The following is a 13,633-nucleotide window of genomic DNA, read 5'->3' as shown; positions in this document are numbered from 1 at the left end:
ACTGAGAGTGCCTGCATGTGTGTGCAGCACCGGTGTCCCCATGTTTAGCTGCGGTGGCAGGCTATTACATAAGCAGATAAAAGATGGAGGTCAGATTTCAGAGAAGAACAGGAAAAATTTTTTTTTTTTTTACAAAACTTGATCCGAGCATTGTGTTGGTTTTAGTCCAATAGAAATGGTGTAAACAAACTGTGTGGCACCATTAGCTGAGTGTGAAAAGGCAACATGGACCCACTGGTTCAGTTAAGCTATTCTTGAAATATTTCAGTCGAGACCAACAGATTCACTTGGTTTATATATCATGTAAAAACATGAACAAATTATGAAGAAAAAAAAAAAGTAAAAAAAACAAACTAAACTTTTGACATGTGACCTTTATAAAGAAAAAAAAGGCTCAGTATATATTCTGTTCAGTTTCTGAACTCCTGAAAAAAAAGAGTCTATATTGTATAAATCTGGAGGGTAACTTTAAAAGAATCTGCAGCTCTCCGAGTCCATTAACATCAACAAGAGTCACATTAACCTGAACTACCCCCCATTGTGCACACACATCGTGACGTTTAACAGAAGAGGTTATTGTGAAGAGGAATTCCCCATTCCCCACACCATGATGAGAGGGGCTTTTTGTGTCCTGGAGAGCACAGGGTATTGCACACTCTGCCTCATCGCACAGGTGTTGCACAGTCTTCCCTACCTGAGAGCTCCCCTTTGTTTTACCTCTCAGTCACCGAGATTGTCACCGGAGATACAGGTGATGTGTAATCTTAGACAATGTGTGCTGCTGCTTAAACGTGCAACGCTATGTAGATAAATATGTATCCACAACTGGGGAAACCTGGGTTTGCAAAACATATTAAGTAAAAAGTTTGTTTTGGCTTTGTTGCTAGTTTTCTCCTGTAATAATGGAGGAAATGGATGACAAATCTATTGTTACTGGACTCAAAAGCAGCTACCTATCTTCTTCGAACAGAGAAGAGGAAATTGCAGATGTAAAATTCAGTCGGTTGCTTAAACACGCGTCATATTGCCACGCAGTCGCCTCGGCTTTCATGCTGTAAATTTCATGTGCTGTGTTCCTCACTGGAAGAATCATTAACCTCAGCCTTGGAGTCTTTGCTTTTTGACTGACCAGACAGAATATTTACTGTTGTTTGGTCCTCTGGGGGATACGAGCTGCCATGTACAAGTGAAAATACACACTGCCCCATTAAACAGAGAAATGTAATTACATGCCACTGCGTTGATCTGTGTTTTATGGCTTTCTGTGGAGCTGCAGTCAATACCGAAGTAATGGGATTTCAAACAATGTGTGTCACTGTGGAACACAAAAGAAACAAGCAAAGGAGTGGAGGCTTCAGGACAGATGAATGGATACAAAAAAAAAAAAAAAGCTGATGTATTTTCATGTTTAATTTTGTTTTGGTCTGACATGAAGTCTCCCATGAGTCACTGACGCAGGCAACTGCTTCTCTGAAAAACTGGCAGTGTTTCAACCATGCAGTCTATAACCTAGAAAATATGTTATTTCTGACAGGCTTTACTTATTTGATAATAAATAAATGCAGCTGTTAGCAGGGGGAAATACTCCCACTAATGTTATAATACTGTAAAGCAGATGTAGGTTGAAATAATTACTTTGCAAAATCATGGACAATATTAATGCATAATCAGACAATCTTGTTATCATGCTGCATATATAAGTAATATAGAATTATTGCAGTCATCAGTCACAATAATTAACATTCCCAAAAATCATGTATTTAGAATGTTTTGCTGATAACCATTTTCAAGAAATGTCTTCCTGAGGTGAGGAGCCCCCCAAAAGTATTGGAGCCTGAAGCACAGCTATTGTTATAGTAACTCTGTTTAACCCAAATGGATCAGTGTTGAAAGAGAGACACCTAAAAAAACAACACTAAACATGGCTTTAAGAATAAGTCTTTATGTATTTTTTTATGTGAAACAAATGACTATTATACTACACAAATAGAAGCGGATACTGTCAGAGACAGAGACCATGTCTGAGAAATAAGTACAGAACATGTAAAATACACATACTGGTATTATAGAACTGTAAATTATTGCTTATTTTGCTACTTTGTTTTCTGGATTTCTACAATACAAGACACATTATTCAGATTTAAACAGAAACAGTACAACAGTGACAGTTATAACGGTATTATTGAGCTTTTTAGTAGACGTTCCCCATAAATGAAAGAAACATTCAAACCGAGTCCATGTTGAACACAACACCATGACAGTTTGTTTTGATTGAGCATCTTCAGGACTTAATGTGACACATTTTGTCCTTTTTTTTTGTTGTTGTTGGTGTTTTTTTTTTCTTGTTTTCATTACAACAGTGTCAAGAGAAGCTTAAACTGCACACTGGGACTGGTCTCAGCAACAGAAACAAAAAAAAGGACAAAAAAGGCATATTATGTACATAAATATACATTTTCTGTTCTACTGTGACCAAAGTGCACAACTCTGAAACACAATGACCACAGAGATTTAAAAAAAAAAAAAAAATCAAAACAAAACATAAAAAAAGTAACTTCACGAGTGTGTTTCCTCCTGCTTCTTCATCATCACCATCCACCACAAAGCCGCTTGCTCGGACGACTGCGACAGCTTCACTGCAGTGCCAGTAAAACAGCACACTGCATCTAAGAGAATCATGTTGCTTTCTCAGAGGATGAATGCTTCTCATGAACGAATGCAAAAAACAAAAGGAATCGGTCTTTGCTGTGTCATCCCACCTCGTTTCAAACCTCCAACTGCTTTGTATGTTGACACCTTTTCAGAAATACACTCACAGATCCAAAAGGCCTGAAAGGTTCACACGAGGCAGAAAGGAAGTGGAGTGCTTCACTCACTGTAATATGCTGGTGAAAAGGCTAACCAGGTGTTTAGCTCAAGATGGAAAAAAAAAAAAAAAAAAAATCACAAGGAAACCTAAAAATGTGCTTCCGACTTTGTCAAAAATACTTTTTTACTTAATAAACAAAGAAAACACTAAGAGTAAAGTGCTCACATGCACACACACTTGTCTTTTGCTAAGTAATATTATATAGCATAAAAGTATATTCAGATTTCATGCTGCTTAATGATATTAAAAATGTTCAGACTCATCTCTAACATCCAAAAGCCCAGTTACAAGCATGTGCTCATGTTGCTTCCCAAAGAACTGAAATATTTAATAGAACAATTTTAAGAATACACTGCAAAAAAAAAAAGAGCTATAAAAAAAAAAGAAACCACCATAACTGTGTGGGCAAAAGATGATTTCTTTGTAGCAACTTCAATGATCTTTATTAGAAGGAAAAAGGAATATGTTGCCATGACAATGTGAGGTGAGTGAATGCTTTGGTTGGAACGTCAGTGTCTCATTAGGAAATCTAATTTTCCCTTTTCTCTGTGAAATGCTTTTGAAGAAAGCTGAAATATCTAAAGGAGTACTTCCACATATTTTACTGCTCATCTATGTACAGCAAGAAGCAGAGCAGTGTTCAGGAGACGCTCGAGTGTCCTGCGATTGCTTGGAGACATCAAAAAATTTCTCAGTGCAAAACAAGCGGTAGATGGTTTCCAAGGAAACCTGACAGATTGAAGGTGAGTTTGATCAAATAATGAATTCAGGACATTAAAGATGTGAGGTACAGCAAACACAATCAGAAGAAAAAGAATAAACCATTCCAAACCCCCTTGAAGAAATGAGGGGGAGGAAGTGTCTCTGATCCATCAAATCTCCACGAAAGCGACGAATGCAAATTTGCCATCAAGCTGAAGAATGAGCTGTCACTCTTCTAAAAAACCTCATTCAGTTCTCTCCCCCAGAAGGACGTCACTTTAAACTGCATGGGAATACGCACATGCACCTAAAGCGTCACAGCATTTTCCTGTCATCACAAACAATAAACAAACAAAAGAACAAAAAAAAAAAACACCTCAGCTCCTCATCTACTGAAGTCACTAGGCATGCAAAAAGAGTCGGGGTATCAAATATGTAATTAGAATACACATCTAGTTTAGCAAAAGAAAAAACAACACCTCTCCAAATAAAAAAAAAAAGAAAGAGTAAAAGCAAAAAAACAAACGAAAGAGTAAAAAAACAAAGTCCAACCACCACAACTTTGTTAGTCACATATGGCGCTTCGTGCTGTGTGATGTTAAATAAGTTCCTTTATCTTCTTTTAACTTGTTAGTATTTCTCTTGCTGTATGATATTTTTTTTTTTAGTTCGTTTTATTGTTTTTGTAATACAGTATATACATGCAGACAAGAACGGGAACATCACACACTCAATCCTGATACAAGCAAACCAGCAGATATGAAAATGGATGAAAAAGAAGAAAAATAGTCCATTTTTATATATATTTATATAACCTGAAAACAATTAAAAAATAAGAAAATTAAAAAAATGTCTTTGCTTTGAGGTGTTGCAAGTCTGCAAGCAAATATTACTGTACACATGACTGTGATACCAAAGGAGAGGTACGGCTGACAAGCTAACCGACAAGCAAGCTACTGAGCAGGACTAGCAATGAGAGCTGAGTGTGTGTGATAAGTGACAGGTGCCTGCGTTGGGACAGGTATTTTGACCCCTCTTGCTGAAAACGAGGGGGGGCCACTCCCCACGCTGTCCCCAGAATGTGATGAGTGTATGTGTGTGATTCTCATCCATTCCCTTCAAGCCGCCTCATTCCATCGCTACGCTCCCCACAAACACCGTCTTTGAGCAATGTTTGTTGGTTTGTTTTTGCTTGCAGTTGAACTGAAATGAGGGGCATCGACGCTCTCTGTGAGTGCAGAGACGAGAGAGAGAGGGCAGGTGTGTTGCAGGTTTAAAGGGCGGTCAGGGGCCGCACCGGTGTCAGGTGGGTGGAGGGACCTCTCTAGTTGAAGACCGTTGGAGGCCCGTCGGGACGTCTGGTCTGGACAATCTGCTGCTTTGGCCGTGCCGCCTCGTCCTCCTCTGTTTCGCTCTCACACACATGGACGACCACACTGGGAGTTGATTCCGTCCCTGCGTGCAGTTCATACTTTTCACCTGAAGAGAAGAAGCAGGAAATAGAAAAGGGGAACAGTTAGCAAAGAAATATCTGCACATGGACTACCTATAACTGAAATGAAGTATTGACAGCATAAGGTAAAAGGTTTCAGAGCAGCAGTCAGGGCATCATTTCCAAAGAAAACAAACAAACAAAAAAAGCCCAGGAATAGACTTGCTATCTGTCCAGATTTCACGCTCAGTGAGCAGACATGCTAGATTGTATCACAGTTGCCATGGAGATGAGATCAGACAGCTGGCAGACAGGAGGAAATTGGTCTTGTAGCTGTTTCACAGTGGTGCCAAACACTTAGATGGATAGTGAATGGAGTCCTGCTGTTACCGCAGGGAGTTGACAGAGGGAGTCATCGCGCTGTGCTGCAGCCCAGCCCTAATCTGATTTCACATAACAGGATGTGAGGCGAAGAACAAAGCCATTTCCTGATGCCTCCTGTTTCTATAGTAACAGCAGAAAGTGGTCTTCTGTGCTGGACTGTGTGTGTTTGTGTGTGTGTGTTTATGTTGGTGAGCATGGAAAGTTTCTAAATATCTTTTGTTAAATAGTTTTTCCCATGTAATCAGCAGGTTTGCGCCCACATGTGGAATCATGGGAAGATGCTGGGCAACTGTTTTGTGCCGTTTTCTAAAGGTTGCTGTCAAAATAGCAGAAGGAGGCAGAGCAGAAAGACAACAGCTGATCCTGAGAAAAAAACATTCAACTTTCCAATTCACTTCAACACCCTTATTAACATTATGAAAGGACTGAAACTAAGACATGTCAGCAGTATAGTGAAACACGATAATCACTAAAGGACATTGTGGTATGTCGTTTCATGATTCCCAGCATATAAATATCACATTACTATGCTTCTTACAACCGTAACTGGTTTAGGAAGTCTACATCTGAAACAGTAACTCTAATCTCCTGTTCACACTTTATATCAGTGTTTCTCAGTTCAGGTCTTCAGGACCTCCTGCACTGCACTACTTTAACACTCCTGGTTTTGTTAACAAGCTGCAAAGGACTTGATAAGAAAGTTCAATAATCTGAGTCAGGTGTTTTGGAGAAGGAGTATGTCTAAAGCATGCAGGGCAGGGAGTCCCAAGGACCTATAGCTTTAGAAACACTGTTTTGTATCAAAATGCAGATTAGGAATTAAGATAACAAGAGGACAGTGTATTAGAACAGCTCCCCAACTGTGTTACAATCATGATTGCATCTTACAAAAGTTCATTTTACACTTCAGACCCAAGTAGACAAAATGTGCCTCTCATTTTGTAACCAGGATTTTTTTTTTTGTACGGCCAGACAACATTTCTTTTAAGAGAGTGAAGCTTAATGTCACACATTCGAGCCGAAGAGCCACAAAGATGTCTTCAACATAAATAAATAAATAAAAGCATTGTAGAGTAGCTGCAGCTTTAAGTATGACAAGGGAGAAAGTAACATAACAACAGGAAAGATAACCTGAAACCACACGAAATACAATAATTAGTCAATAATGGGCATAAAAAATACACAAAAAAAGACAACTCAGGCAAGCTTCTGCTCTGCATGGTCAGGTTCACTGTGATTTTATTGGTCAGTATTTACTGGGAGGATTTAGTGAACAATCAGCATCCATATAAATGCACTTATAAAGTATGGATTTAGTTTATGTGATTCAAGATAGTATTTATGTTGATATTATTGTTTTTCTTCATGCTCCATGACAATAACTTTGTGCAGCGGTAGGAAGTTGATTTTACCCAGAAAACTTTAAAACGCTGTGGCAGTCTTAAAAATTTGGCAAAATAAACGATCTTAGCTACAGTATCTTCCACATTAGGTGGTGTTATAGAAATATCCAATGATTTCCTGCTTGTTTCTGCATCACAAGTGATTCAATTTACACTTTAAGTCAGCTGCAGTAAAGTACTCACCCGGCCCTAGCTTGGCTACAGCACACAGCAGGTCGTAGTTGATAACCGGTGTAGCATCTTCACTTTGACTCCAGCCCACAGGTGGTGAGGCAGGGGGCGAGATTAGAAACTGTTTAACTGGCTGGGGCGGTGCCAGGTACGACTTGTCAATGTCCTCATCGCCGTTCTGGATCTGTTGGAGAGGAGACAGCAACTGATAAATCCTGCAGTCTCTGGACGGGAGATGTGAGCAACACAAAGCATTAGATCATTATCACATCTCTCTGGAAGAACATCATCATTCGGTGTAATCCTCTCATGTCTCACTGGTTCTATGCTTGGAAAGTATGAATCTCATGTCCCACTGTCAATAACTGCATCTTTACTGCAAAGGTCTACCGGGCTTTTATCCACATGCAACTGAGGGGCTCACCTGAAAGAGAAGTCACCGTTAGGGTCTTTTTGAGTCAAACAGCAGACTCGTTCCCATGAAGAGATTTGTAACATTTTGATAGCCGTCAATTTCTGTAATTACAATACCTACATGTGGTCTTTTTCTAAGCTCTAAAATCCTTAATCCTCTTACATCAAAAGTACAAAGAGGTGTTGCATGGGTCAGGACTGATGATGCATTTATGAAAAAGGAAACATCCGTTTAAATTAAGTTGATATAAATATTTCCAGGGAGCAGAGCTTTGATGCAAGTTATGCTAAAACTAAGCTAAACAGCGTTTCCCCGACATTAACACTGAAATCCAGCTGTTGTGTTCCTGATGAAATGATAGCAGCAGACTATTAACTTTTCGCTGCTGCTCTTATGTTTGTTGACATCAGTTAATATGTTGAATTTCATCAAATAAATCTTTCAGTTTTGAAGACATGCCCCTCTGCTCTTCCTGTGCTTCGTCTTTCTTTCCCTCGCTTTCCCCTCAAGCTGAATACAGATGCACACGCACACAACTACAAATAAAGAGAAATCCCACGTGTTCCTGCTTGAAATTGCATGACTGATGAGTTCTGACAGGAGGGTTTGTGGATTGAGGAAGCAGTCACAGTGTGTCTCAAGAAGTAAGGAAAAGGGGGGGCGAGAAGAGAGAAAAATGAAAAGGAACTTGGAGGAGAGTCAGTGCCACCGTCTTGGGATTTTTTGTCCATCTCCTGCTTGAACATGTATCTGTATGTAATCAGCAGTGCTTTTCCATCTCTCTGAGACTTTTTCCAGACACTTACTTGAGCAAAGTAGAGTTTCAGCTTCTTGCCGTTGAACTCAGATTCGTGCAGCTCGATGCGAGCGCGGGCAGCTGCTTCTGGTGTGCTGAAGTTGATTCGAACTCTCCTGAAGCTTTTGAACATCTGGAAAGTTGTGTGTTCATCGTAGATCCTGAACAACGCCTCAAATCTCTCCTACAGAAAAGATTTAAAAAAAAAAAAAAAACCAAACAAGTTTGATGAGAAATTTTTATTTTTGTTGCCTAATTTTAAATAAAAACACATTCATAATGTGGCCTAAACTTAAGTGTTTTTAAGAACAGCAGCTCAGGCTTTCTGCCCGCTACTGAGATGGCAGCTTGGTCAAGGCTAGCTTCTTTTAGCTTTGGCTTCTGGCTACAGTCAAACACTATCTAAGAACGGCTAAGAAGCTATCCCTGCTTTTATTACATCTCATTTGGATTACTGTAACTCTTCATTCATTGCAGCTGTGGTACCCACACTGTAGAAGGATTTCCCCTTTTTTGTATAGTCTGGAAATAGCCTCCTCACTTTTAAAATGCGTCTTAAGACCCACTTGCTCCCTTGGCTTCTGGCTGAGCGCTCACCTTAATGGAATCTTTAATCTGTTTTAATGTCTTTTTCTTTTAATCTTTCTTATTGTTGCTGATTATTTCACTCTAAAGCACTTTGAAACGTGCAAAATTAGTAAAGCTGGCACCGAGATGACATTTTAAGGTGAACCTGAAGCTGGGATAGGTAATGTTGGGGAGCTAGCATGATCTGAAAGTAGCACCCTGTCTTGGCTCCTCCCCCTCTGGTTTTGCTCCTTGCGTGATCCAAGGCTTTTCTTACCTCCGCCAAGGAGGTTATGTTTTTACCCGCATTTATCTGTTTGTGTTCAAGATAACTCAAAAAGTTATGGAGAGATTTTAATTAAATTTTCAGGAGTTGTTGGAAATGTCAAAAAGAAGAACTGATTTTATTTTGGTGGTGATCCGGATCACTGTTTGGAGCCAGGAATTTTTTAAAGGCCTTGGCGGAGCTTTTGTGCTCTCCGAGTGCTTTTGTAGTTCGCATTTTTTTCCACCAACAATTATCTCTTACACGGCTGTTTAGCAGGAGGAGGTAAATAAACTGAGCCGGGTCAGGAAATCCGTTCTGCATTTTCTCCGCCATGTTTGCCTTCCGAGTTTCTTGATCACTACTTTGTATTTTCATCCTAACACGCTATTAATATGCAGGGTATGCGCTGCGGGAGGGTTGAAGGAGAGTTGGGAGAAGAAGCTTATGAAATATAAGAAATCAACAACTTCTATTTGGACAGAACGTTTTGATTGATCAGAGTTTTCACAGATTTACAGTAAACTGAGGGTCTAACTCTGTTTCTTATTGTTCTCGGTTACAAAATGTATAGACTACAATCAGGATGAGGAACCGCTTCACCCAGAGTAAAAAAAAAAAAAAAAAAAAAAAAAAAAGTCTACCTACCCCAGCTTTGAGGTAACCTCTGCTTAATTTATTAACCAATACTTTGGTCTGAATAACTGCTTGACACCATCTGATTTGGTTATTAAGTTAATGGATTAAAGCATTTTCAGCCTCATGAAATTCACCTGAAGTGTTTGAGGCCATTATTTTCCTACAACCCTATTACCTTCTAACTTTTACCACCACTATTTATTTTTTTGTTTAGTATCTATACACATATACTGCATACCCCCCCAACTCAGTCCACTCCTTGGGCACCAAATTGGCCTCCTTAGCTGTGAACTCAATCAAGCAGCTCAGCAGGAGGGCAAGAAGAAGATGGCCACCAGGAGAGCTGATTTCTGGGTAATCAGTAGAGCAAGTCCTTGTTTCCTTGCTGACCAACTCCCAGCAGCAGCTACTTCACGATAAAACAAGTCTCCTTTCCAAGAATCAAGAGGGATGATTAACAATGTGCCATTCTGATACTTGGAAAGCTTGTTAGGAACAGTGCGAGCCTAACAAAAGCGACTTTTTTTTGTGCTGTCCTGCAACAACTATGTAACTAAACAATAACTGTACTTTTTTAACAAAACCATGAGATTACTATCCCTTGAATTTTTGCATAAAAACATATTTGAATATACAACCACCCAGGAAAAAAAGCAGAGTTGCCTCTCGCTTTATGTCACCCATGTGGCCAGTGTCCTCAGAGCCACATGCTTGCAATCATTGGCATGAATGTTAATTGGTAACCACTGCTCTCAGATCAGCCCCTAATTATGTTACTGTGTGGGAGCTTTTATTCAAACAGGTTCTGTTTTTCCTGTGGCAGTAGGAGACAGGAACTAAAATACTCCCACAACACTTCCCTTGTTCAGATGACACAGCAGCTCTCGCCAGGATGGAAAGGGTGTTTGTCACCTGAAGGAACCCAGGCAGTATGTCAAGATCTGCCTCTGGACATTAGTAACAGCGGGCTGATGAAAGTCAGCAGGTATTTGTAAACTCATTACACTGTGATGACTGTTGGGTTCGGGCTTTGACAGCTCCTGGCCTGTTGGTGAATGTTAAATGTTTCCATTATAGGATATGTATGAATTGGCTTGATGTGTATGTTGATTTGTGTACATAAGTGCCCTGTGACGACATTGTTGTGAAGTGGTGTGATACAAATAAAGCTGAATTGAACTGAAAGAAATAAAACTCTCACATCGACAAACATAGAACAACGTAACACTGCATGTCACAAAACTGGAAGCAACATTCAGTTCAATTCAGCTTTATTTGTACAGCGCCACTTCACAACAATGTTATCACAGGGCACTTTACATACACATCATTTCAAGCCAATTCATACATAGCCTGACATAGAGGTGTAGATTTGTCACATGTGCCAAATCATGATCACCGAGTGGATATGATTTGGACTATTAAAAACAAAGCTAAATTAAATTAAACATGCTTCACTTAAAAGCTGATATATGAAAAATTCATTTGACACACACTCATTTAATCTATTGAGTTATCCAAATGACATAGAAGACATGAAAAATCTGTTCCAGTCAGCCGTTATAACTATGTTTTGTTAGACTGAAACAGCTAATGTGTGGATCAACAACCTGAAAGCAGATTAGAGATTCTACCGTTTTTGTTTTTTTTTTTACTTTTTCCATTTCCACATGAATAAAATTAAATTAAATAATTTAAGCTGTTGCCCTGCGATGGACTGGCGAGCTGTCCAGGGTGTACCCTGCCTGTCGCCCAAAGCCGGCTGGGATAGGCTCCAGCTTCCCCGCGACCCTGAATTGGAATAAGCGGTTTGGAAAATGAATGAATGAATGAATGAATGAATTTAAGCTGTTGTTAGCAGAAGACAGTAACTCGCTTTTAAAACACAAGCTGTCTCTCTGCAGAGATATCGCATCATCACCTTGCCTGACACGCAGAGGCAGCAAATGCTTCAGCAAGCTGTGAACCAGAGCCTCGCTGCAATGTGTTGTTCACTCTGGTCAACAATCTGGATTTTTCAAAATAAGCAGATTAGTCATTGCTGTTCGCCTCTTCATCTAAATATCTCTGGGAATCAGGCTAAACTTACAGCCTCCATTTTACCATGTTCAGTTTGTATTTCCCCAAATGAGGAGGGTCCTTACACAGCAAGGAAAAGAGGTCAAGTTGGGCAAATCTGAATATTTTGAGAAAAAAAATGAGGACTCATGTTTTCTAAGAAAAAGAATCCCAAACTAGAGGAGGAAGAAGACTGACTCACCATGACAGCACTGCAAAAGTGCTAAGCGTGTTCATTCAAAATTAATCCTCTCGCCCCCATAGTTGTGTATAAATAGCAGAAAAAGCAACAGGTCAAAAACACAGAGGGTAGATTCTTATAAACGCCCTTTCTCCCGCTTTTCGTTTTAGTCCCTCAGCTTAATGATAGTATAACCAAAATGTGCTTTACTCTGCTCTTTTTTTTTTTTTTGCATGCGTGCATCTTTTCAGGAGGTTTCAGTCACGATCTGGGCCAACTGAAGACAGAAAAACACACACCCTGCTGAAAATGTCTTCATCATATGTGTTCATGTGAGAGCAGCAGATTTCCCACACTGCCTCAGACTTATCCAACAGTGTGGGTGGGTTGGTGGTTAATAACTACCAAAATGAAATATAATCAGTACTTACAATTATGAGCTACTATGGAGAAGGATGTTAATGACAGAGGCATCACACCCTCTGTCAAGGGACAGAGCCAGAAAAGGTGCAAAAACATGGGTTTCCACAGATGTGTCACGTCTACATCAGTAATGACGAGTGGAGGGTGTCCGAACCTGCGGCTGTGTCGGTGCACATGTGATGAAGCTCAGCTCAGCAAGTTGACAGAGGGATCGTTCTTTATATCATGGATGTACTAGTATTATTTTAGTTTTTGAGAAACATGAAGGAGGACAGGAAGAGCATGACAGAAATGTGGAAGTAGCCATCATTCCCAAAGGGCTCAACTGCAAGCTGAACGCAGCTCCACAAAACTGCTGGTGAGGAACACTGAGAAGAAGAAGAATGGCTCCAAAACAGACATTTTCAACAAAGTTAGAGTTCTTAAATGTCATTGTACAACTTTGTCATTCCCCATCAACCTATTGTTTGCAAGCAAATCTTCCTGATAGCAATGCAATCATGGTCAGCCTGAGAATGACAACAAAGCTCTTGTTTTGCTTATCGGTAGAGCCCACTTAAGTCCTTATTCACACTGTGAATTTTCCATGAGCTTAAGCCAGCTCCTATGACTCACATGTCATCAGATGCCATGAGTTGATAAGGCCAACAGAAACGCACAAAAGCACACTGTGGCTACTTCCTTAACGTAAATTGATGTTTTGGCATGAGCAGAGATGTGGGAAAGCTCTCAGATCATGTTCCATAATAACATGCACTGTTTGTTTTCAACCCCATGCACTGATGTCCATACAGTACACCCACAGCCAGCTGGTGTGTAACAAGTGAGCGTGCTGATCACTAATTTATGTGGTCTCTATGAACGAACATCCTGAGGGAACCAAAGGAGGAAGACGGGGGGAAACGAGGAAGAAGAGAGGGGTGTTGTGTTACACATGGCTGAAAAGGGGCCTACTCATCTGCCATTGCAGTGGTGACCTACTCCCTTTGTTCCCTTTGTGTATGTGCACATGTGTGTGAGGTAAGAAGTAAGTAAGCATGTTTGTGATGTAGACAATGACTTTAAAGGTTGTTTCCACAGTTAGTGAGCTGTAGGTACCAACACACATTCAGCACACTTATACTCACTAACAGCCATATAATCGCATAATGCGTCAGAAAGCACATTTAGAATTAGCTCAGCTGAAGGGCAACTGGACTTGTCAGCTGACAGAGACTGGTTTGGCCCACACAAATACTGCTGCTACTGTGTGCAGCGCGGGAGAGGATGGGGGACAACAGGTGAGATAGGAGACACGGCATGTTTGTGTTTTCCATTGCAAATAAAGC

At 40.2% G+C, this 13,633-nt stretch overlaps 1 protein-coding gene across 1 annotated transcript in view; it reads right to left on the bottom strand.

The window, feature by feature from the left end:
• Window positions 1-4,895: 4,895 nt before the first annotated feature.
• Window positions 4,896-13,633, bottom strand: part of rcan3 (regulator of calcineurin 3) — a gene marked incomplete at both ends in the record, with an annotated part of 35,979 nt that continues 27,241 nt past the window's right edge. Inside the window, 3 exons of the mRNA XM_079262557.1 lie at window positions 4,896-5,050; window positions 6,974-7,145; window positions 8,183-8,356. Coding sequence (XP_079118683.1) covers window positions 4,896-5,050; window positions 6,974-7,145; window positions 8,183-8,356 — 501 coding nt within the window. The remainder of the gene's footprint in view (window positions 5,051-6,973; window positions 7,146-8,182; window positions 8,357-13,633) is intronic.

This window comes from Telmatherina bonti, assembly GCF_933228915.1.
Source record: "Telmatherina bonti genome assembly, chromosome: 22".
NCBI classification, from domain to species: Eukaryota; Metazoa; Chordata; class Actinopteri; order Atheriniformes; family Telmatherinidae; genus Telmatherina; species Telmatherina bonti.
Note: the sequence above shows the minus strand (reverse complement) of the source record. Positions and strands in the feature narration are given on the sequence as shown.